This window comes from Aythya fuligula, chromosome Z (genome assembly GCF_009819795.1).
Source record: "Aythya fuligula isolate bAytFul2 chromosome Z, bAytFul2.pri, whole genome shotgun sequence".
NCBI classification, from domain to species: Eukaryota; Metazoa; Chordata; class Aves; order Anseriformes; family Anatidae; genus Aythya; species Aythya fuligula.
This window is the reverse complement of record NC_045593.1, coordinates 62,893,243-62,919,189: the sequence shown is the minus strand read 5'-3', so window position 1 is coordinate 62,919,189 and position 25,947 is coordinate 62,893,243. Positions and strand designations below refer to the sequence as shown.

At 37.8% G+C, this 25,947-nt stretch overlaps 1 protein-coding gene across 1 annotated transcript in view; it reads right to left on the bottom strand.

The window, feature by feature from the left end:
• Nucleotides 1-25,472, bottom strand: part of YTHDC2 (YTH domain containing 2) — a 33,616-nt gene extending 8,144 nt beyond the window's left edge. Inside the window, exons 1-23 of the mRNA XM_032205922.1 lie at nt 25,367-25,472; nt 25,182-25,272; nt 22,278-22,474; nt 20,330-20,529; nt 19,580-19,746; nt 17,468-17,570; nt 16,160-16,316; nt 14,532-14,639; nt 13,346-13,494; nt 10,735-10,870; nt 10,252-10,378; nt 9,096-9,161; nt 8,006-8,184; nt 7,730-7,826; nt 7,556-7,643; nt 7,393-7,473; nt 6,473-6,555; nt 5,283-5,388; nt 5,046-5,165; nt 4,468-4,740; nt 3,856-3,982; nt 2,600-2,805; nt 1,865-2,060 (exon numbers count right to left, since the gene is read on the bottom strand). Coding sequence (XP_032061813.1) covers nt 1,865-2,060; nt 2,600-2,805; nt 3,856-3,982; nt 4,468-4,740; nt 5,046-5,165; nt 5,283-5,388; nt 6,473-6,555; nt 7,393-7,473; nt 7,556-7,643; nt 7,730-7,826; nt 8,006-8,184; nt 9,096-9,161; nt 10,252-10,378; nt 10,735-10,870; nt 13,346-13,494; nt 14,532-14,639; nt 16,160-16,316; nt 17,468-17,570; nt 19,580-19,746; nt 20,330-20,529; nt 22,278-22,474; nt 25,182-25,270 — 3,055 coding nt within the window. The 5' untranslated portion in view covers nt 25,271-25,272; nt 25,367-25,472. The remainder of the gene's footprint in view (nt 1-1,864; nt 2,061-2,599; nt 2,806-3,855; nt 3,983-4,467; nt 4,741-5,045; nt 5,166-5,282; nt 5,389-6,472; nt 6,556-7,392; nt 7,474-7,555; nt 7,644-7,729; nt 7,827-8,005; nt 8,185-9,095; nt 9,162-10,251; nt 10,379-10,734; nt 10,871-13,345; nt 13,495-14,531; nt 14,640-16,159; nt 16,317-17,467; nt 17,571-19,579; nt 19,747-20,329; nt 20,530-22,277; nt 22,475-25,181; nt 25,273-25,366) is intronic.
• Between the last annotated feature and the right edge of the window lie 475 nt (nt 25,473-25,947).

The window sequence follows — 25,947 nt, the reverse complement described above, 5'->3', positions numbered from 1 at the left end:
ATATACATTAATTTAAGTGATGTAATATTGGTTGCATCTTCCTTGGGGAGAAAATATAAAAGTTGCTACTGGTTGCTCTAGAAATATTACGTAAAAAGTTCTAAGTTATTCTGAAAATTTGACACCTATCTTCAAACTAAGTACTAGCACATCAAAGCACCCTCTGTGGAAATTACAGCCTTTCCCAACACCTCATACAATTTTGTTCCAGTCAAAAAATGCTTAACATCACCTTAAGGATAAGCCTCGTGTTGGTCCTGCCTTCAGAGTGACCAGACTTCTACGATTGGCCTTGCCACCTAGACTTTAAGTACTGTAGGGGGAGCTTGAGGAGCAAATAGCAAAGGAACTGCTAGCAACTCCTACAAATCTATGTTGAAGTACTACAGATGTAGTTCAGAGCAGCTTTCAATCACTTTTAAAGCTTGTTATACAACTTGATTTAGGGGAAAAGTAGGATATACTAAATGAGAATCTCTGTTTGGCTGTGTCCATTATCCTAGTGTTTACAGAGAGGTTAATTCCATACTATACCAGGTCTACAGTCACCCAGTTACTGTCGTAAAAACACCTATCCTGATTAGGATAGTTCATGCCTCAAGGAGACAGTAGTCATTCTGACCTACCCTCAGTGTTTCTTCTAAATTTATTTCAGAGATTTTTTGGCAGATTCTCAAGTTATATTCTACAGAATCTACCCTTCTTTTTAATTTCAAGAACTGCAAAACTGAAAGTAGTTTAGAATTAATTATAAATTCTGCTATTACAAATTAGTTAAAACAGAATTATAATCTTATTCATCAAGTTGTAAGTCAGAAGGGATTTCCTCAACTTTAAAATAAGGTCATTTCAGTCCAGACAACATTCAGTGGTATAGCCTTTTCTCCCTCATTTAAGTTCTCTAATATTTGAAGGCTTGTGACAATCTTCTATAAATCTAGTTCTCTACTTCTCCTAACACAATAAGATGCTGAAGTGCTCTTAGATTAGTATAAAATACAAGTACTTAATCAAATACTTTCTGGGACTTCAACAATTCCTTTGCTCACAACCCCTTTTTCTGGTTAACACCTTTTTCTGGTTCTGTCCTGTAAGGACACAGGTATTTTGTATGGTATGTTTTCACAAACAGATAAAACAGTAAGAGGAGAAGGGAACCTCTGTTATTCTTCAATTGCCTTATGCCAGGGAAGCCTGAAACTTCTGCCTTAATGCACAGACAGTATCCAAATCACCCAGCTATGGCTCAACATTATAAACATGGGGAAAAAGAAAACAATACTTGATAAAGTAATTTTTCAGGAATGATGGCTGTTGATGGAACGTAGGTATAACATGGAACTGGAGTTTTCCTAGCATGATCAATTAACAGCTGCTAAAAAAAACAACTCTTTACAGAGAATAGCTCTTACTGCAGATTAAGAATGTAGATCACAATCTCTGCAACAAATTTCATAATCCTTATGTATAGCAGAATATTAGAATACAAGGTAGGGATGGTGATCATTTCTGACAGTACAATGAAGAATGAAGTTCCTTATCTTCTATTTTTTCATTACTTATTATACCAACAGTAAAAAGTTGCATTTAATGAAATCAAAATGTAGCACTTCATAAACGTTTGTTTTGTTTTTGTTTTTTTTTAGAAGAAGAAGAAGAACATTAAGCTAGAACATTTCTTGTGCATAACTAAGCCATTATTTACAGAGCCAGTAAGCTATTCTGGAACAGCTATAGGAACCACAGCTCTGTAGCTTAAAGAATTAGCCAATACATGTACTAAATACCCTTGTGAAATGAGCCTTCCATATCACATTCTAATATGTATTAAATTGAAACATTACAAATCTGAAATCCGATATACCTCGAAGAGATGAAGGCTCCTGCAAAGCGTTACGTGGTAACCTAGCTGGTCCACAGAAGAGTGCCACAGTGACAGACGTTACAACTGAACAACATCTGATATTTGCTATCCTGTGAGCTCTTGTCATTTCATCATATATAAGCCAGTCTGTGGGGAGTGCCTGAACAGCTGCAGCTTGCCCATTCGCTGGTGGAATCTGCACAGAAGCAATCAAGACTAGGCTGTTTTACCCTCTGTTTGTAATTGAATTAAGTTTTAACATTTCTCATTTGATAGATATATATATATGTAAAAATACAAACAGATATACACACACACGAAATTCAATTTTACTTAGAAAGAACATCCACCTTTAAAGCCAAATATTTTGCTTCAAGCATCTAAAAACTCAAGTTTCAGAGCAGAACTGCTTACTACTATGAGCAGAGATCACTGTCTTTTACACGAGTTCATAACTAGGGCTTTAGTCTTTTTTTTTCATATTGTCTTGTTCCACCTAGAAGGATTATTCCTTCTGAATTAATTTTGGATGAAATATTGTAAAACTGAACCAACTCTAATTCTTTGTTTCATCAACAAGCAGGAAAAATATTTCCTAAAATTCTAGTGTCTACTAACTGGCACACGCATGCTACTTTTAAAAGTACAGCTATGAAAGGACATTTCTAAAACTTTCATAAATTTGATAGAATATCTTTGAATCTGTACTTGACAAAAGAGTATAAGGGATTTTACCTTTTTATACTGAGTCTGGTTAAGAACAGAGGTAGGATGAAAACGCACTTTCTTCTCTTTTGGTCCTGTCAAAACCAGGTTTCCCCTGTCCACATGTACTAGATTGGGATACATCCCAGCCACCAATGCAGCTTTAACTACAGCCCAGTTTTCAGAGTTAGTGTTAACATCTCTGATATCAGCTCCTCCTCGGGCTCTGACAAAACCTGAACGAGGAAGAAGACAGATGTAATACACACATTCATAGTTTTGTTTCTCACTGCATTTTTCTTGCTGCATTTTTCACACTGCCAAACTTAACAGCACCAAGCAGAAACTATTCGACCAAAATCCTTCTTGATAAGGTGCTTTGTACTAACTCAAAAAGCAATTAGTTCTTAAAGCACAGAGACATCTAATACAGAAATAAATTAACATAACATACAAATTCAAGAAAACATAGAATCATAGAATCATAGAATATCCTGAGTTGGAAGGGACCCTTAAGGATCATCAAGTCCAACTCTCGACACCGCACAGGTCTACCCAAAAGTTCAGACCATGTGCCTAAGTTCACAGTCCAATCTCTTCTTAAATTCAGACAGGCTCGGTGCAGTGACCACTTCCCTGGGGAGCCTGTTCCAGTGTGCAACCACCCTCTCTGTGAAGAACCCCCTCCTGACGTCCAGCCTAAATTTCCCCTGCCTCAGCTTAACCCCGTTCCCGCGGGTCCTGTCACTAGTGTTAATGGAGAAAAGGTCTCCTGCCTCTTGACAACCCCTTACGAGGAAGTTGTAGACTGCGATGAGGTCTCCCCTCAGCCTCCTCTTCTCCAGGCTGAACAGGCCCAGTGACCTCAGCCGTTCCTCGTACGTCTTCTCCTCAAGGCCTTTCACCATCTTCGTAGCCCTCCTCTGGACACTCTCCAACAGTTTCATGTCCTTTTTATACTGTGGTGCCCAGAACTGCACACAGTACTCAAGGTGAGGCCGCACCAGCGCAGCGCAACGCAACATCTCTCATATGAAAGTCATATTTCATGTGAAAGCCAGCATAATGCAGAACTACAAGAGTACTTTCAGTAAGATTAGCATCTGCTTCTGTTTTTCAGCAACACCTCCTCTCTCTGGTATCTCCACCATGACCAGAATGGATGTATACTGGTCTGTTTCAAATTAGCAAAGGACACCTGTGAATGTTATTCTTGTTATAATCCATATGCATTTACTCTATTTTGGAGTCAGAGGCTGCATTAAAAAAAATTCTGAGCTACTCACCTGAAGCTCTAAGCTGACCAAGCAATTGTGTTCTCATTCCTATGATGATTTCCATGGTGGCCTGAGAAAGAAAGTTCTTTTCACAGAAGGTTCTCTCCCAGCCATCACTTCGTGCCTTCTGCCATGCCTGTAAAGAGTATTTTTACATTTGCCTTTAGATTTGGTTAGCTAAAAACAACAAAAAAAATTACTTTTCAAGTACATTTACATAGAAAAACAAAGACAAAACAATTCTCAAACTGAAATGCATCAAATCAGATTTTTTTTTCTAGTTAATGTAAAGAGAATTTAGTAGGTAAGTTAATTTAGATAATTGGGTATCTCCAAGTTATTTTATATCCTGTTACAATAACAGGAAGTCTCATTTTGTTAGAACCATTAGAATTTAGACAGATTAAAAATATAAATTAAAAAGCTGAAAATGTTTCCTCACGAAGTTATTAGTGAGTTTAACAATCAGGACAGCCACTAGGCAAAAAAAAAAAATTAAGAAGTTTATTATCTAACTACTTACTCACAATCTATCACTCTACATTCAACTTTATAGGCACATTATTTACTTCAGTACATGATCTATGGTGATTAGTGTTCTTTCTGAAGAAGAAATAATACCTGGAAAGCCCTGAGAAGTGCCATATGGTCACTAAACGTTCCTGCAGTTAAACGTTTTCTGCACAGCAAGGCTGCACGCTTCTGAGAGGCCAGTGTAGGTAGGACAAAAGGGTCTCGATATGCAAGAGTACAAGCAATAGTAAGAATGGGATCCAGGCACTTCAAAACAACAGCACACAGCACCATTTTACCAAGGTGTGGCTCTACTGGTAATTCAGCAAGATGATAACCAAGTTCAGTGAGGTCTTCCCAAGGATCCATAGCATCTATTGTCTGTTTGAAGAGAAAAAAACAGAGGGTGAAAGGGGAAGCAGACAAAATTAATTTCCAATAAAAGCAGAAAGAAGGTGCATACAGGACATTAACTAGACTTGTTACAAATACTAAGAATACAAGTCAAACTCCGTGTGAAGTTTGAGATGAATTTAAGCATTCTTTTCCTTCAATATTAAAACATCCATCCACACATACAAAAACAGAAACAAAACCACAGTAAACATGAAACTCAGTAAGATATACTGCTACACCACAAACATAGAAACAAACACAATTCCATCTAAATCTATACTTCTGCTGACCTTAAGCATTTGCACAGCATTTCTCACAATTAAAGCCGGTGGAGGATCAGGAGCTTTCATAAGGAAGTCAACAATTGGACAATTAATTGGAGCCAGCAGTTTTGTGTGTAAACAAAGCTCCTACAAGTTAGAAACATAAAAAAAGAAAATTTAGATTGTATGAAACCAACTCTTGTAATTGGTAGTATAGTTTGATAATACGTGTTTTAAAGTTATAAATTAAAACTGAACAAGCACCTGAAGTGGCATTCGTAGAAGTTCTGGAGTCTGAAATTCCAACATATTCTGAAATCTGAGCCTGCTGAAGAGACGGAAGCAGACTCCAGGCCGACAGCGCCCAGCCCTTGAAAATAAAATATGGGAAGTTGTTAATAATTACATCTTTAAAAAAAAATAAATCACAAAAATCACACACATCCATAAACAACACAAACTTAGAACAGGAATTGTCTGTAGAAGCAGTTCTAATAAAAAGATAATTCTGTTAATCCTAATTCTCACATATAAAGTGAGAGTCTTTCAGAAAGTAGACTGTTTTTGAGTATGGAAATTTGTTAATATAATTTTATGCCAACATTGAAAGACTTGGGGAGACAAAAACAAGGCCTAAACAAAGTGATGAGTGTTGGTTTTTGTTGTTGTTTGTGGTTTTGTTGTTGTTGTGGTTTTGTTTTGTTTTTATACTAATCTAAGATCAATCCAAATATTACTGTTTTAGCTATAAAGAATATAAGTGGCAAACTTCATTTCTTCTTCTCTTAAACCTCCTTACAACCCCCAAGAGCTGGAAGTTTTTCCAGGAGTAAAAGGTAGAACCAAGACCAAACTACTTAAAAATGAGGGGACAAAGAAAGCAAATTCTTACATGCACACTAAGATTCCTGAAAGCTAATGCCAATATTATAGCAGCAAACACTGGTATTTGTTGCTACACTTAGCCGTCACCCACTGTCGACAAGAATGACAGTCCTGTAAAGTCAGAAATAGTTTGGAAAAAGTAAGTAAGAAATCACTGTTCAATGTCTCTTCTAACATAGGGATGAAGGGGCATCAAGCAAAAACTGGTAGGCAGCCCTTTGCCCAGAGATAATATAGGTAAGTTGTGAAATACCTAACAGGATACAGTGGGTGCTGGTAGTGAACAGTTTCATGGGGGGAAAAAAAAAAAAAAAAATCAAAAAACAAGCCTATTGTAAGTTCTGGGAAATTCCTAAGTCACATTTTTCTAGGACTTGGGGAAGTTACTCCAAGGAACTACATGCTGACCGTTACTTTTCTTCAGAGACTTACTGGCCATAGTCAAACTTTATACTGGACTAACCTAGTAATGTTACCCAGTGTGGCTCCCCTTCAATTGTGTACTTTATCCTTACCATACAGGATGGTGGATGTTTGCACAGTAAAAACCAGCATGAAACATTTATTACCTGCCTTTTCTCTGGATGGCACTAGCTTTTGAAATCCACACAGTTTTTAGCATTGTAACACAACTCAGTGCATCAAAAGATTTCTACAAAAGAAAAGGAAAATAAAATAGAGATTTAACAGAGTACATAAAATAAAAATTATTAATGATTTCAATCATCAATAGAAGATCTGTAAAAAATAATATTAAGTACCAACATTTTTGGCACAAAGTCATGTTCTAAAGGACTTACTCAGAAGTGAGGTTATGCTACCTTGTTTGCAGTATCTTTGCACTACACAGTTTTCTAAGTCAGAAGTTTTCTACTCAATGGTGTTAATCAATAAGTGCTATGAGTTGTGTTTTGCAGTATCACAAAGCAAAAATATGTTATTATACGCAATAAAGTTTTACTCTTGGAAATGATGTCCCACTTTCCCTGCATTTGGTGCAAAAATACAAAACAACGGTAGTACCATCAGAACTTGATAAATTTGGTGTGTATATCTCCCATGAAATTACTCTAAGTTCTCATGTTTCTCACAGAAGTAATTAGTATAGGGGGCATTCAACATATCAAAAAACTGTCTGAAAACTTTGCACTAGATTAGAACTGGCCTAGACAGAATAACATGACAGAGGGAACTCCCAGTGTTGTTTAACTCTCAGGAAGATGGGGTTCTAAGCTGATAGACTGAAAATCAAACAGAAGCGCTAAGTTTTTTTCACATACAGTAGCCTGCAGTAACTTTTCCAGCGTTTTTAATCATTTGTTTACAGTACTTGTCATAAAGAAAAAGGATGCCAGAACTTCACAATGAGTTTTGTTACTTGACATATGCTAGCTCTCAAAAATTAATTTCTCCAAAATTTATGGTATATTAGTATTTTTAAATAATCTTAAAAATTTTACTTCCCAAAGAAAGTTTAAGTCAATCATACCTCTTTCATCTTGCCCGAGTCAATAACAAATACAACATCATTAACTGTGATGCTGGTTTCTGCAATATTAGTAGAAAGAATCTGCAAGTAAGAAAAAGACTATAGTAACTGTAAAAGACTACGTAGATCAATATAATATGTGAAGAAGTCATCTGATACTTGCTATTTTGCGAATACCAGAAGGTGGACTTCTAAGCACTTTCTTCTGATCCAAAGTCTGCATATTTGAATGAAGCATGAAAACTTGATATCTAATAAATGACAAGGAGTACTTTTTAAGGATCTTTAAAAGAAACAATAAAAATCTCAATAGAACCATTGAAATAAAACATTTTACCTGTGAGCATTGTCAGCAAATCTCTTGTCATCAAAAAGAATACGGTCCCTCAAGCTAACTATCTCATCATAGCCAGGAAGAAATATTAGAATTGCTCCTACAAAAAGAGTTGATTTATAGAGTTAAAGAACAAATTCACTTCAAATATATGAAAATACACTTCAGTAACATACATACAACTACCCAGAAGGTTTTTGGTATTACTGAAAAAAAAGAGCACAAATAATCAGAAGCTGAATCCACAGCAGTTATATAGGACTGTGTATATATACTTACCACTATCTGAAGTGTGACAGATGTTATAAAGTATGTGCATGATCAGGTCCAGATCCACCTTTTCATCATCAAAACTGTGATGATAAGCTTTCAACAATTCTCTGTCCTCTGCTCCAAGGTCATTACCACTTGACTGAACAAGGGAACTTTCATCCAGATTTCCAAATTCTACTGATGCACTAAAACATACAAGTATAGGCCAGGGTCAAGGTTGTTTACTTCAAGTTTGCATTCAGCCATCAATTCAAATTTAGATCCAGACTAAGATGACTACCTGTGTCCAATGTTTAAAGTGCAGAAGAACAGCATGTCCACAATACTATCACTGTTGACTGACTTACGTGCTAACCCTGCAGAGCATGCAATTCTCATTTTTAGCATTAGAGTTACTGTACTTCGTTGAAACATGACCCAAAACAACTGGAGGTTACATAGTTTGTTTTATGTGCTAAAGGGAAAACATTTAGAAGAACATGTCTTCCAAAAACTTCCCTACCATGAAATTTAGGTAGTAAGGACACTAAGAAACTACACAGACAAATTATAACAACACAGGTCTACAGAACTGTAACTATTTCCTGTGAGTTAAACATCAAACAGTTTTTAATGTACTGGCCTACATGTTACCTGCATACAATGTTTCTTTAAACATGGGTATATCATGTATCAACAATGCACAGAAAAAGAAAGGATGCCGTTTGCACCATTTTCATTTAAGATGCTTATTTTGAAAGCATAGTATAGCATCAATACCTCCTCCATATTTATGTAACTTACTATAATCACATCAAGCCTAGATACTGACATTCCTGTTGTGTTACAACATGACAGTAAAGGCTAATGATATAAGAAAGTTCCTATACCACTAGAACTATATTTATCCCAGGAGTTGTGCAAACATAATCACTAAAAAAAGTTTCTGTTCAGCATCATAAGCAACATATTTTCAGAATGCTTCTACTCTCAAACAAATCCCTCTAGGCCAAATTCTAGAGTACCCGAAACTGTTCTGATTAAAATGTGGCAAAACATAAACAAACATCCATATACCAAGTTAAACAACTGTTTTTGCAAAGTAGTTATAGCTTACCTGTAGGATTCCAACAGGTCAACAACCTCCGTCTGCCCAAAGTGCTTAGCCCAGTCCAGAGCCATCCTTAAAGAGTTGCATAATGGTCTTTATTATTTTCTCTTCACAAGATACATATGAGTAGCACCTTAAGTGAGAAGACAACTGACATGCTGCACTGCACTGTTCTATCATTTCTGCATTACCACTTAAGCAGTGTCATTACTGCTGGATTAGCAACTTGTAAAAACACGTATAATAAATAGTTTCACAATTTGTATATAGCTGCAATTCTTTACCAAGTAAAAATGGTATCTCTACACAGAAGTACCTGCAAAGGGAAAGGAGTGGGAAGAATGGTTTGTGTTTTTTAAAGGAGTGTCACAATGTGCACAGCTAAACTAAGCCTTTTTATAGCAACCTTTTACCTGGTCCTTTAAATAATCCTGAGAAGTCACACCCCAAGTGTTTTTCTCCATAATGCGTAAAACTACTGGGTTCTGATCCCTTGTGGAAGTCATCCTCCTCACAATGCAGTTCATTCTGTTTTCCTTTTAAACTGCATTCCTTCCCAAATTCTTCAAAGATCAGCCATCTGGAATCCCTATTCTTATCCTTCTACACTACAGTGATTCATAGTAGTTCCCAGCTACTCAAAGATAGATTTATAGCCACCAAAATCTAATTTTTTATTTATTTATTTTAAGAGATTAACAGGGATTTTCCTACCCAACAGAACATACTTGCAGCTGTAACACTGCAAAGATCTTTGCACCTGCAGGAGAATTTTTTTTTTTTAATCCAGTATAGTTAACTCTCTTATAATTTGAACCACCAAACATTTGGGGTCTAATTCAATCAACCAAGTGAGGAAATATTCCTAACTTTTCCTAGCAGTAGGTCAAATCAGGTTCATTGAAATCAGGAGTATAGTACATCCTGTATTCAAGGCCATTTGATTGACAATTTAATTTAGAATTTACAGAAAAAAACGTAATAGAACAGAAATTAGAAATTGTTTAGACTGTCAAAACTCATTACCACTTATGTTATTATACCACAATATTCTGATAAATTAGTAAATTAAGAGTTCTGTTATGTTTTCTAAGTTTTACCATTTTTATATTGAGATACAAGTTGATGTTTTTTTTTTTTCAGTTTATCTGTTTGTTTTTACCAGCCATTGGATGATTTGCAGTGGATACTTGCTCCCATGCTGATCAGTTGTTCTACTTGACTCAGGAAGCCTCTCCCTGCTGCAATCATTAGTGCAGTTGCACTGGTTTCACTGTGCCTATAATCAACTGAGAAGTAAAAAATTAGCAAAAAATTACACATTTTTTCTTCTAAGCAAAATATGAATATGACTTTCAAAACCCAGCCCAACAAGAGTTTATTTATTCACTTCATCCTATCAGTCAATTCATGTAAATTTAGAATGTTTCTAAAACAATAATAACATATATATCAATACTTCAAAATGAGCATGATAACAAATAAGTGCACAACTGATTAACTCTGCTAGACACATTCATTTTTTTTGAATAAGCATCAGTATTCAAAAATAACATTTGAGAATTGAGATAACAAAATCACAGAAAATCAAGTCATTTCATGGTTGTTTTTTTCTTGTGAAACAAAATAATCAGAAGCAACTTACCACTAACGTTTTCAGTTAAAATGAAATGGAACACCTGAGCAAAGGAATCAATATCCTTATGCAACCAGATGTCAGAAAGACAAGAATCCATTTCCTTTATTAGCCATGGTTCAAGACAATTTGCATCTTTTTCAGTCTGAAAAAAAAGAAAAAAAAAAAACAGAATTAAAATGATGAATCCCTTTAAAAAGTTCTTTTGTCTTTATACTCACATATGAATTACTAAGTATTCTGTCATTATTTTTTTTGAGAATCAACAAGAAATATAGTATTCAGTGATCAGTAGAAGTATTTGAAGTATCATATGCAAGTACTGAAAACACTATCACTCTATTTACTCTATCTAAAAAAATATATAAAATCATCATAATGGAAAAGCATACTTTGGCTATCTTCTAGAATAGCTCATCCTAATAAAAAGAAAAAACAAGTAACAATGTCCTTCTAGAATCTCTTCATGAATAATATCACAGAATGGTTTGGGTTGGAAGGGACCTTAAAGACCATCCAGTTCCAGTCCCTCTAACTCTCAGTAGACAAGGCTCCCCAAAGCCCCACCATCCAGCCTGGCCTTAAATACCTCCAGGGATGGGGCAGCCACAGCTTCTCTGGGCAACCTGTGCCAGGGCCTCACCACCCTCAGACTGAGGCATTTCCTTCCTGCTAACATCCAATCTATGTCTACTCTCTTTTAGTTTAAAGCTGTGACCACTTGTCCCGCCACTACACTTCCTGACAGAGAGCCCCTTCCCAGCTTTCCTGTAGGCCCCCTTTAGGTACTGGAAGGCCACTAGAAGGAACCCCTTGAGCCTTCACTAAGATAAAGAACCCCAACTACACCACCCTGTTTTCATGAGAGGTGCTCTAGTCCTTGGATCATCCTCATGGCCCTGTCTGGATGTCCTGGTTTCAGTTAGCACAGAATTAATTTTCTTCCTAGTAGCTGGTGGAATGCTGTGTTTTGGCTTAGAATGAGAAGAGTGCTGATAACACCCCGATGCTTTAATTGTTGCAGAGCAGTGCTTATACTAAGCCAAGGACATCTCAGCCTTTGCTCTGTCCTGCCAACGGGCAGGCTGGGGGGTGCAGTAAGAGCTGGGAGGGGACAGACCCAGGACAGGTGACCCAAACTAGCCAAAGGGGTATTCCATACCATCTGACGTCATGCTAAACAATATATAGGGGTGGCTAGCCGGGGGGAGGGGGCCGGACTGCTCGGGGTTAGGCTGGGCATCGGTCAGCGGGTGGTGAGCAATTGCATTGTGCATCACTTGTTTGTACATACTATTATTACTTTCGTATTATCACCATTGTATCATCATTATTATTATTGTTATTATTATTTTTGTTATTTTTTTTTTTTCTTTTCCTGTCTTATTAAACTGTCTTTATCTCAACTCACGGGCTTCACTTTCCATTTCTCTCCCCCGTCCCAGAGAGGGAGGGGGGAGGGTGAGCGAACGGCTGCGTGGTGTTTAGCTGCCGGTCGGGTTAAACCACGACACTGGACCTCTCTAATACATCCATTTCCCTCTGGGTGCCCCAGAGCTGAGCACAGTGCTCCAGGTGGGGTTTCACAAGAGCAGAGCAGAGAGGCAGAATCACCTCCCTTGCCCTGCTGGCCATGCTGCTTTTGATGCACCCCAGGGGTATGGTGGCTTCTTGGGCTGCAAGTGCACATTGCCAGCTCACGTTGAGCTTCTCATCCACCAGCATCCCCAGGTTCTTCTCCTCAGGGCTGTTCTCAACCCATTCTCTGCCCAGCCTTGGGAATTGCCCCAACTCAGATGCAGGACCTTGCACTTGGTCTTGTTGAACTTCGTGAGGTTCACACAGGCCCTCGCAAGCCTGTCCAGATCCCACTGAACAGCATCCCTTCCCTCCAATGTTAACTGCACCACACAACATAGTGTCATCAGCAAACTTGCATTCAATCCCACTGTCCATGTCACCAACAAAGATATTAAATAATACTTGTTCTTAATTCACTGACAGGTCCATACATCAGATCCATGTCTCTCCATTTCAGAGACAAGGATGTCATGTGGGACAGTCTCCAATGCTTTGCACAAACCCAGGCAGATGACATCACATACTCCTCCCCTTATTCACTAAATGTTTCAACCTCCTTGAAGGACACCAGATTTACCAGGCAACGTCTGCCCTTAGGGAAGCCATTCTGGCTGTAACCAATCGCATCTGTTTTCCATGTCCCATAACATAGTTTCCAGTAGGATCTGCTCCATGATCTTGCCAGGTACAGCAGTGAGACTGACAGGCCTGCAGCTTCCCAGGCCTTCCTTCTTTCCCTTTTAAAAAGTGAGAGTTATGTTTCCCCTTTTCAAGTTACCGGAAACTCTACCAGACTGCCATGACTTTTCAAAGAGTAATGTCTTAGCGATTTCATCTCCCAGTTTCCTCATGACCCTTGTATGCCACATATCAGATCCCATGGACTTGAGCACACTCAGGTTCCTTAGGTGGTTTCAGACACAATCTTCTCCTACAATGAATGGTACTTGATTCTCCCACTACCTTTATAAACCAGTTTTTAAATGGATAACTATACTACAAATTTAAAACATCTCTTCCAGCAAATGGAAAAACTTACCAGTTGATTAAATACTGTGTCACCCCCATCATCCATCAGATTATACTCTTCAGATAGATTTGGAACAGATCTTTGTCTCTGAGATTCTGGCTTGCTACTATCTTCTTGAGCAGAATACCACTCAGTAAGAGTGCTTTGCTGTTTTACTTCTAGAAGGTATAAGATATTTCCAAAAGAGGTTTTACAATCATTTTAATCATCCATGGGTTTTGGTTATAAAATATAGTTACATCAAGTCATAAAGTTTTACCTACTGCATTCTCTTTTATTCAGTCGAGAATGCTGGTACCAGTTCAATATAAGTTCTGTGATTAAGGGCACCCAAAGTGTACTATTTTAAATGTCTGCTCTAAGAATAAGGTAAAAAAAAAAATCATTTGGGTGTTACGGGTAAGCCATCAGTATTCCAACTCAACTGCATTCAACAGAGTTTCAACGGAGTTCTCTATCTACACAATTATGTCCAATTTTTCTTCAGAACAGAAAAAATAGAGAAAAGTGAAATATCTCCTACATGTAACAACTACTTTTTGCATGCAAAAAGAAAAAATAGTAAAGGATACTCTTCTAAGTGAACTTTGCTATCCATTGGGATTGAAGCTGAGCAACACAAAGTTCAGATTGTTTGTTGCAGATTCATTTTTTGTTTTGTTTTTTTCTAGACACTGGAATCATTACTTTAAGTTGTTAGGAAAACTTTTCTCAAAAAATATATCTACTTAATATAATTGTCTTAAAATTCGTTAAGTTCAAGTAAGATAATGTCTCTGGGTTAATATTTATTAAGTATACCCATGCATGAAGAAAGCAGTGAAAATATAAACCATTTCTCTGGAAGATATAATGGCAGTCATTAAAAAGTGCAGGACTTTTTAAATTTGTACCCCAAAAAATCAACATACTGTCTTTTGCTTCTGTATTCAACATGCAATTCTGTATCATAATATTTAGGAAAAATAAAACATCTAAAAACTGAAAGCCAGAAGTATACAACTATTGAAAGGAAGTTAGAGGGTTTTTTTAATCAGTAACAAACATTAGGAGGTTAAAGATAGTAACTGTTATCTAATCCTGCCTTACTTAACATCCCAGCTTTGGAACTTTAACACATCAGATCATCCTATTTAATAGTTGAAACACTCAATTAGCCTCATTGCCCACTCTCACAATTAAGATGTATACCAACCTCGCTGTTTCTCCTTTTTGTACTTTGACATCTCTTTGTTTGTATATCCAGTGCTTCGTAAAATGTCCTCTAAAAACATCTCTTTAACTTCAAAAGGCCTTCCTTGTACTGAAAATACAGATAATTCATAAAGTATTAAGTACTTTCTAGTTTCATCGACAATCTTAATCAAACAAGTGTTTTTGTAAACATTAAAAGTCAATTAAAAATTATAAGGTCCTGGTTTAAGGAATTATTACTTTTCTTGACAAATTCTGTAAGACTATCTTCACCAAGAGTTTGCTTTCTTAAGATTACTGAGCCACAAAACAAGATTTAAAATGGGAATGTCAGCTGGGTACATTGTTTTTCATTAACCTCTTTGATGCTATCAAAGCATTGAGATATATGCATTTGACAGCTTATTCATTGCAATTTTATCAAATCGAGAAAAAGAAAATAACCTTTTTCCATCTAGTGTTGAAGAATTCACTGTGTAAGACTGCCACCTGAATTACAGACATAGCAGTAATGTAACTTTAGCGCAAGATCCCACAAGAAGATTGTCATTTTGTATTGAAATTTTTTTTCCCCCCAAGAAATGTGAGATGTACTTCTTCCCTCAATTTCTTTAATCACTTCAGCCTTTTTTTTGCTGAGTAAGTTGTAACAAGTGAGATATTCCAAACGGTCTTCATCTCCTAATAATCTACCCTGATTTCTTTTTCAATATCACTATGTTCTAGACCGTTCTAACAGACATGAAAGGATACTTTTTCAAAGGAAAAAATTCTCTAGATTTTAATTTCTGGTCCCTTAGCAGACATCTGCCATAGTCAAGTTTCAGTTACCCAAAACTTCTCTCTTCTTCAGAAAGAACCAGCTTGAACGTATCTTTAAAAGCTGTCAGGGAGAAGGCTTCTAACACTGATCACAAACTGTGTGGCTGTGGGTTCCTGTTGTATGCAAAGTGCTGGTAGCCGTGGTCAGGGTTTTACAGTCTACATCACTGAAGGAGGATCAAATCTTTTTTTTTTTTTTTTTTTTTTTTTAAAGACCTTAACAGATACATTATCTAAACAACTGCCTTCTTCTTTTAAATTCTCAAAAATGCAAAAAGCTAAGAAAAGCTAAGAATCTTAAATTGTGATTAGCCTGTGTAGACTAGTAGTATGTAGTCAAAGTATAACCACTGAGGTAAACGAAAGAGAGGTATCTGTTTTCTGCATAAATATATTGATATAAATTAACAGGATGCTGCAAGAAGAGTAAACTGGAAAACCACACAACATAATTGAGGTTTCTTCCGAAAAACATTTTGATGATAGTGAAATCATGTTTAATTTCTAGATTCCCGCCTCCAGGAAGTTGCACCCTGGAAGTCAGTACATTAAGAACTTCTCCTTTGCTTCAACTGAACATTACAACAGGGCACTCCTGCACTTACCATACCTCCTGTGATAAAATACTTCATTCTGAAATGGCTGCAAAAAGTTTTTAAAAATGGCAAAACAAAATAAAAGGACAAACATTATTCTAACTTTCACTCAGTGTTCATGTTCCCTTGCTCAGAATGCTCTGCTATGGTTTATTAAGAACTATAAATTCTAGGCAGGTATACTCAAGTTTCAGTTTACAAAAATACTTACTGTGTATTACGGGGCAACTTCCAAAATACCTAATAAAGAGATTCGCATCTAGAGCAGCACTAGAAATGATTAGTTTTAAATTACTCTGTTTCTGCAATACATCTCTCAGTTTTATTAACAAGAAGTCACTGAATCTATCCCTCTCATGTACTTCATCCTAAAACAAAAGAAAAAGAAACCAACAGATAAACACCACAGATCTAAGATTATAACCTTTCACAAATATGAACTTCTTGAATGAAAATATATAATTCATTTATACATTAATGATACATTAAAATGTAGTATTCTAAATAGTTTATCTAAGGATTTTTTTTACAAAGTATCCAGAAGTCGAAAACTTTTCCAAAGTTTCACAACAGTATCAGAACAGATTGTGCTGTATAACGTATAAGCCACAGACAGCTTGACTTCAGAAGCTGAAGTGAACTTCTGAAACTCTTATATTTTAATGAATCTCATCTCCAAGATCCTGACAAGAACCACTGTTCCTACGTCTTATTTTAATACACTCTCACTTCAGAATTTATGAGCATTTGAAGAAATATATACCACACAACCAGAAAAATTGATTAAGTCATGTAGAAAACTTAACACGAATTAAGGTATACAGCTGATTAATCTAATAATTGTCAGTTTTTCTTCCTATTTTCTTCCACATTATTAATTTATCTTCCACATTATTAATTTATCAAGCAGGAACCCAAACACAACATTTTGAAGCTGAAGTCAAAATTATATAAAACATTCTCATACTTCCATTAAACAGGCAAGTACATAGAATTATTTTTATTTTTTCCTGTTTTCAGAAATAGGGAAAAATCTTGCAAGATGATTCACTTGCTGGTTCACTGAGTTCTAAATCTCCATAATGGAAAAAATCAATCGAAAAAACACTTTGGTAATTTGCTGAAAGTTATACTACTTATTTTGAAAACATTTGTACTAACAAACAGACTAGAGAAATAACTACTGCAAAAAGTAGTATATAATACAAGAAATTCTAACAGTATCATATTGAATCATATCCACATAAGCCTAAAGCTTTTATGCTTTCTGACAGAGGAAGTTAGGAAAAAAATAGAGCTCTGTATGCCACAACTGCTTCATCATACCTTAATTAATCATTGGCATGAACTTACAATAAGATACTTTTACAAAAGAAAAAAAATATACATAACACACACACACGTTAAAATAGGCTCAGTAAACTAGAAAAAAAGTCATGTTAGAATTAAGAAAACTAGGATCTCGTCTTCTATTATCAATACGTGTTGTTTCATCTCACATGAAAAACGGGACTCTTACCACAATAACATGTGTCACTGTTGATAGAGCACTGTCTCCTGTCATTAGTGTGCGAAGTAGTATGCCATTAGTGCAAAATGTTAACAGTGTCTTTGGAGAAACCCTATTGAACAGTTCATAAAGATACTTCAGTCTTTTACACCATTTAAATGCATGCTATCTTTTCATTACTGAAAATTAAAGTATTGAACAGCTACTCACCAAAAGTACGGTCTTCTCACAAAAAATTCATAGTTTAAAACTATGCCTATTCCCAGAGAACGCCTACAGAATGTTGGTGTTTATATTCCAAAACTTCAGACAGTGGATTCATTAGCAAAGTGAGGATCACATTTAAATAAATATATGAACAAATGAAAAAACCTTTAGAATCTCTGTTGTCTAGTTAGTAGACAATTGTAGTCTAGCAGAAAATTGTGTGGATTGCTTTACAAAAACAAGTTCCAATTTTTCAACATGCTTGTACTGAACTATTTGCATTTGACTATACTTGACTGAATCAGGTGAAATCCTTTCAAATGAATCATTTTTTCTCTTAAAGAGTTTCAAGATCTGGAAAAGCTACTATTCTAGTACCTATGACAGAGTTAGTTTTGCAAGTAAGACAGCAGTTGCCACTGCTTTCTCCAGTACTGCCAGCTTAAGTTCTAAAAAAGTCCTTGCTATCATACCCTAGAGTTCTTTTTTCGACAGCATATAAACTCACTACTTATCATATACTTTCTAAGTTTCATCCTGCTTTTCAAAAATCCTCCTACATCATACTAAGTTCAAGGATTCAATATTCCAAAATGTACTCCTCTCCAGCAGCCTTTTCTAGAAATCATCATTGCTATCTAACAGTAAAACGAAAACAATAAAACACATGTGTTACCATAAACAGCCCCCTTTTTTTTTTTTTTACCCAACGTTGGAAATAATGCCTTCTCTCTCTTTTGTCCTTTCTTTTGAGAATCCTATTTATTCTTTTTAAGGAACTGCTTCCAACTGCTCTTTAGATCCAACTTTGTTCTTCTTACTCAACCATTGTAGTATTTCCATACAATAATTATTAACTTTCTTCCCTCAGAGGGTGGTGAGGCACTGGCACAGGCTGCCCAGAGAAGCTGTGGATGCCCCATTCCTGGAGGTGTTCAAGACGAGGTTAGATGAGGCCCTGAGCAACCTGATCTAGTAGGTAGCGTGCCTGCCAGCCTGTGGCAGAGAGGTTGGAACTAGGTGATCTTTCAAGTCCCTTCCAACCCAAGCCATTCTATGATTCTGTGACCTCATTTGCAATTCATCTTTTCTAGATCTTTATCTCTCTTAATAAGCTTTTAAGCTTTTGTACACATACTCAAATTCTTCTTTAACTTGGCTCTGTTGTTCAACTGTACTTATTTTTATTAGCTATCTTCATTTCTATGAACAACATAGCCAGTCATACCCTTTGCCATCTTCTCATTCATTTCCCAACTACGAGAATCTCATCCATCTACACAAGTTGGGGAGTCTAGACATCCTGCACAATCTCCAGAATTTCATCCATTCCTGGTCTGCTTTGGGAAAATATTTCTCACACAACCTAGAAATCTCTACTCCTGTATCACTTAACACCTTAAAAAAGAAGAGTTGAAACATTAAATTTATTCCAGACTAGACTGGTAAATAATGATCAGCTTCATCATTAATATTTTGTTATCTTATTTTCCTTTTTAAATCCCCTATAAACTGTCACTATAAAGCCCTCCTTAAAGCACACTGGCCCTCCTACCTACCATTAAAGCTTGCAGAACTTTTGGACCTACACGCATTACAAGACAAAATGTGGGGAGTAAAAAGTAGAGGAAAATGTAGACTTGCTCTGAAAATAATAGAAGTTTCCTTCTCCCCCCAGAAATGATGTGAATGCACCTGCAAAACATGTGAGAAAATCTACTACATGTAACTACAGACTACAGGAGGAAAACTGTCTTCTGTAAATACTCCACTGCCTGGAATTGCACATCCTACCTACATTTTATACACTTGGCTGTTTACTAGGTTTTATCCCCAATATACTATAGTTTCAATGTACACGAGATTCAAGATACCATCACAAGATCAATTGCCTCAAAGAAATACTGTTAGTACCTGCTTTCTAATCGGATCTGATAACCAACTGTCTGGCCAATCTTTTCTCTTCTTTCTGCCGCCACTCGTTCAGCCACAGCAATAGCTGCCAAACGTCTTGGCTGAGTGCAAAATATACGACAGGGAATTCCATTTTTGTAACAGTCATCAAGAAGGAACTGAGGAATCTATAAGAAGTGTTTTCAAGTTACTTGTTAGTTTGATGAAGTTACAGGGTGTTTTTAACCACACTGAACGAACTTAACCACATCTCAGTACTAGCGGCGTTGCAAGAGCATTCACAACAGAATTACTACTTGAAATGTACTTGGAACATCAGGAAGACAGGAAAAAATTATTAGCTTAGAAATGTAATCTGCTTCACAAAAAAAAAAAAAAAGCTGAACCTATAAAAATACCTGTAAACGACTTTTCTTTTCATCATAACAATATTCTACTCTTGATACTAAAACCAGAACTAGCTGTAGAAGAAAAAGAACTAAACAAAATAATAACATAAATAATTGGTAAGAATGGAGCTATTTTAATGAAAACTAGTAACTATCAGAAAATTACGTAGACCAATTTACACTTTTAATAAGTACCTGCGGAATTAGTATTTCAAAAGCACAAAAGTGAATTTAGACAAAGACTTTACTATATAGGAAAATAAAAGCCTGAGAAGTCAAAGAAACCCTTACTACTTACATGTTACAAAAATTGTGTTAGTTTTGTAAAAACAGTTTTTTTAAGAGAAATAAATATACATACTTGAGTAGTTTTTCCTGATCCAGTCTCTCCCACAATTAGAACAACTTTATTTTCCTTGATTATTTTGACAATTTCCTCCTGTTTTTCAAAAACTGGTAGTGACTGCCTGAAATAATCAAACTCCGATTCCCCTCTTTTCACAGGAACCTGAGGGATACCACTGTTCAGCCGTCCACTTGCCTTGTTGATTTCTCTGTTTTCTGTGGAGAGAATTTAACAGTTTAGGTATGTATGCGAAGAAACAGATACCAAAGAAGGTCATTAAGATATTGTTCATTTTTGTACGATGGTGAAGCATTCCTGACCTGGTATGCATCCCTACAGATAAAGCAATGCACCCATCATGTATTTATAAGAAATGTTTATAGTTCCATATTCTATTATGGTGCTTGAAATAAATATCGTTTAAAGGAGTTACTAATTCCACAAATGTTTTAAACAAAAGCAGACTTTTCCAGTACTTTACTCAAAGTCAAAAAATGTCATGAAAAAACAAAAAAATAGAAACTAAACTTGAGAAAAACAGCCTGGTGTTTTTTTCATGTTTACGCATTCACACCTCCATAGTTTGCCTAGAAATATTCACTGCATAGTTAAATAAAGAGAAATAAGTTATTCCAAACTGAAAAATATTACTTCATAGAATTGGCCTGGGTTGAAAAGGACCTTAAAGATCATCTAGCTTCAACCCTTCTGCTCTGGGCAGAGTTGCCAACCACTACAGCAGCCTGCCCAGAGCCACATCCAGCCTGGCCTTGAAAAATTACTTCTGAGAAGTAACTCGGCAGTGATTCATATCCACTCTTTCATTCTGCCTGTTCTTCTATTACTTCCTATCAGTAAATTCTATATAACTTTATGTTCTAGTCTGCAAGATTGATCTTAAGTAACAGAAGTCAACTACACTGTATCTAGAACCCTAAACCCAAATATGACATTACCATGGATTAGAAAGAAATGCGTAAGTATTCAAAGAAACTGTATACATTCAGAAGTAATTACTTCAAATTCAGCATTGTAAATGCTGTTCTAAAATCCCCTTTTTTTTTCCTAGAAGAATAAAAAGCCTTCTGTAAATCCAATGGCATGTACTAAAGATGTTTAACAGATTACAAGAAGCATCGTCTTACCAAGAGAGACATAGGCTAACAGATTACAGTCAAAAACTGTAGAACTAAAACATCATTTAAAGAAAACTAGAAAAGAAACCACTTGGAGCATGAACCATCATAAATCTGAAATACCCAATGAAATAGGCTGTTTTCCTATTCTACCCATATTGGTAGAAGTGCAGCACACCTTTGCACATCTTTGAGCACAGAAATATAATGAAACTCTTGCATACAACTGTTAAAGCAATAACCTTATTCAAATGATTGTTTTTAAAAAAAAATAATAATAATAAAACATATCAGAAGCATGCCTTCCAGCGGACTCTTTGATGTTCTGGGAATCAAAAAGTCTGGACATTAAGCTCTTTGGAAACAAGTTTACAGCTAGAAGACGAGACAAAATTAAACTTGTGTTATCAAGAACATGAATACCTACAAGAAGAACAACCTCACTTTCTCACAGGCTATTCTTATGCAGTGGACTTGGTAGCATTTCTCTCTTCAGTTCAACTTCACAGAACTTGTAAGAATTTGTTTTGAAGTGGCTAAAAGATTCAAAATTAATTCTGCACAAGGGAAACATCAGAATGTGCGTGGCACGATTGCCTAAGTAATACTTCATGAAACCAGCCTGAAGCCACGCTGTATTAAGAACTGAAGATCGAGTCAATTAATAGCTTTATCTAGGGTGAGGTCTCTCCATTGGAATGCAAGAGGAGACTGAAATCAGTGTGGTTTTATGTGGCTGGGTTGTGTTGTGGTGTCGTGTTCGTGTGGTATTTTTCTCCCCTAAGCCATACTGATGCACAAGTCCACATCAGATACACTGTACTTACCAGCTTCCACAGCAAATGCATTTCCTCGCTCAGTCTTTGGCAGAAGTTCTGTTCGTTCTTTGCTTGTGACAGGAAATCTCTGAATCAACCTCTGAATGGCATGTTTTGTCGTTGGAACCAAACAACAAGTCATTACTGCATGAATTACTTCTGATCCATCTTTCTTCCTTACAGTCAGGTATCGATTTGATCCTTTTCTGGGAGAGGAAAAAAAATACGAATAAGTAACTTATCTACCTCTATGCAATGATATTTCACTGTAATTCTTCCAAGACTGCTGTCAGATTAGTTTTGAATAAAAGGTTATAACTAGAAATTTCCTTTGCCAAGTAACACATAATCAAAGTGAGAGAAGCATCCTCAGTATCCAACACCAAAGCCTCCCACTGTTACCTTAAGGTAATAATGCAGAGACATTGCAGGCTTTGCATGCCTATGCCCAGCACACCACAATTAGGTCTCCATAATGTAATGCTGGTCCGCTACATTTTTTATTTATTTATTTTTTTAAAGTTGATCGTTACATTTGCTTCCCAAAAGATAGTGAATTCCGCCAATCACCGTATCAATCAATACTGAGAGGTATTACACAAAAATCATTTCTAGATAGGAAAGAGATTTAGAAGTTAAAAATTAACAAATAGAAGTAACAGAAAAGCAAGAAGAAAAACAGCAGCTGGGAGAGTGGGGTGAGACAATGTGAGAGAAACAGCCCTGCAGACCCCAGGTGAGTGCAGCAGGAGGGCAGGAGGTGCTGCAGGTGCCAGAACAGAAGTTCCCCTGCGGCCTGTTCAGGGAGAGGCCCCTGGTGGAGCAGGCTGTCCCCCTGCAGCCCATGGGTCCCACGTGGAGCAGATCTCCACGCTGCAGCCCCCCCATGGGTGGAGGAGCCCCCGGTGGAGCAGGTGGATGTGGCCTGGAGGAGGCTGCGGCCCATGGAGAGCCCCTGCAGGAGCAGGTTTCCAGCAAGAACTGCAGCACGTGATGCACCCATGCTGGAAAAGTCTGTTCCTAAAGGACTGCACCCTCTGGTATGAAAAAACTGCAGCCCTTCTCATGGCCTGTGTTGTAGCAGCTCATCAAGTATTTGTACAGCATGGGAGGGACCCCACACTGGGAAAGAAAAGCGTCAGGAAGATGGAGCAGCAGAGATGAAGAATCATGGACTGACCACAGCCCCCACTCCTCATCCTCCTGCACTCAGAGAGAGTGAGGCAGAAGGAGGCACATGGCAGGGAAAGGATTTTTAGTTTTATTTCTCACTGCCTTACTCTGTTATTAATTGACAATAAAATCATCTTCCCCAAGTTGAGTTGATTTTACCTGTGACAATAATCAGTGAGTGATCTCCCTGTCCCTATCTCAACCCACAGATTTTTTCATTGTATTTTCTCCCCCTCCTGATGAGGTGGGAAAGTGAGAGACAGGTGAAGTGGGAACCTGGCTGCTATCTACGGTCAACCCACCACAACCGTCCACAGGAAAACGTAGTTGCTATGAAGAGTTTATAATTCAGTTTCTTTAAGTATTCAACATGTGCTTCCTTAATGTAAAGAAAAAAAAAAAATAAGGACGCACAGCATTGACCTGTGGTTCCCAAGAAACAGTTTTCCTTATTTATGCACTCATTGCCACAGGCACAGTAATGAATATTAATATTAAAATTATACTCTATTTAGAAATACAGTGATGGAAGTTGATAACAATCAAGCTGTTAAAGACAGGTAACTAAAAATTATTGCAAGTGTCATTATGGAGCTAATCTGGGGACACCAAGTCTAAGAATACTTGAATTTATTTTAAAAGGAGATTTATGTTTCCATAATGTGCAATGTATTATCATAGTCAAAAAAAAAAAAAAAAAAAAAAAGGTTTAGCCTTTCTAAGAGAATACTCTTTTTTTTTTTTTTCTTTCCCCATCTGATTAAATTTCAACTATTTTCCAAGTTTCAAGTCACCCTGAATGCTCCAAAAAACACTGCAAACAGTATACCATACTTGGAAGTCACTCAGAAACACTTAGGTAGCTCTATGAGGAATCAGTGGGGATTCAAGCAGGGTTTACTGTTTGGAATAGGTACAGTATAACTCCAGTGTCTTCCTGCTGACTGTTTCGGCACTTGTGCTAAAGCTTTCTAACACTTCACATTCCCAAAATATGATGCAAAGATACACAAGTTCAACCCAATTTATTGGCCCAGGTATCTGCAGCAAAAATCAGCTGTGCTACCCCAAGACCAGAACCAGTGTAGAGCAGCGTAACTTCACCTGAAAAGCATTCAAGCAATTCAATAAACTCTCCTGAAATCAAGCTACTCACTCATAACAAGTTGACCTGAACAGCACCCACTGAAATAAGGCAGGTAAGCACAGTTCAGAGAATTAGCAGGTTACACTCCTTTAGCAAGAATCACAAAGTACCACCAGAAATGAGTAACAGCAAATACTGCTGCAGTTTTACAACACTCTACACACACACACCCACACACAGGTTACATGCGGGATCCTAAATTTCTGGGTTTGTCCTTCAACTTTCCCTTTTCTCGTTGTTTTTTTCACTTTAGCTCGCCCAGGAATCAGGTTCTCAGTTTTTATGCGAGCTTATCAGGTCAATAAACACGGATTCCTTCTTTGAAAGATCAGAGAAGGAGGGGGGGGGGGGGCGGGGAATTGTGAATACCCATGTATGAATCCTGTTCTCTTGCACTTCTTAGAAGCGCTCTTCTGGCGTTTTACCTGTAGCTATCAGATTGTGTGCAAACCTCCTGGGCAGACAGCAGGGCAGGGAACTCTTTCCAGGGCCTGGAGCACTCGCTGCAGCAGTTAATTAATGGACAAGCCACCGAGCGTGCCAGGGGTTTTGTGCACCCGGCCGCTCGTCCCCGCACCCCGCGGGCTGCTTACCCTCTGCTCTTCGATACCAGCCCGAGCGACTGGCACAGCCGGTGCACGAAGGCCCGCTCGGTGTTCGTCAAGGAAGAAGGGAACTCCATCTCTAAGACAAAAAAAATAAAAAATAAACAAGAAGAAGGAGCGAGGCGGCGTTGCTCCGGCCGTGCCCAGCCCCCCCCCGGTCCCTCTCCGCGCACCTTTCTCGTCCCCGTATCGGAACCGCTCCAGGGCCGCGCTGACGGCGATCTCCACCTCCTCGTCCACGCGGATATCCTTCAGCGCCCGGCCGCGCCCGCGGCCCGACGAGGAGCCCCCCTGCGGGCCGCCGGGCTGCCGGGGGAAGCCGCCGCCGCCACCGGCACCGGCACCGGCACCGGCAGCGCAGGGCCGGGCCATGGCTGCGAGCACCGCGGGGAGCCCGGGGGAGCCCTGCGGGACCGGCACCGGCACCGGGCACGGAGCGGGCGGGGGCAGCGTCGTGACGGCAGCGCGCCGGGAGGGGCGGCCGCCGGCTCCTCCCGCCGAGGGGCGGCCGTTGGCGGCCGTTAACGGCCGTTAACGGCAGGGGGGAGGGCCTGCCAACGTGCGCTGGCAGGGGATACGCGGCTTATCCCGTAACTCCATCTAACTTACTCCACAGGTACCGGCAGCACGCTGTTGGTGCTGCTGGTGAGTATTTAGTTAGTAGAAGCACAAATAATCATTATAAATATAAAACTGTATTGTAAAATGAAGAAAAATGTTTTGCTTTGTTTTGTTGCAGCATTAGGCTGCTGAA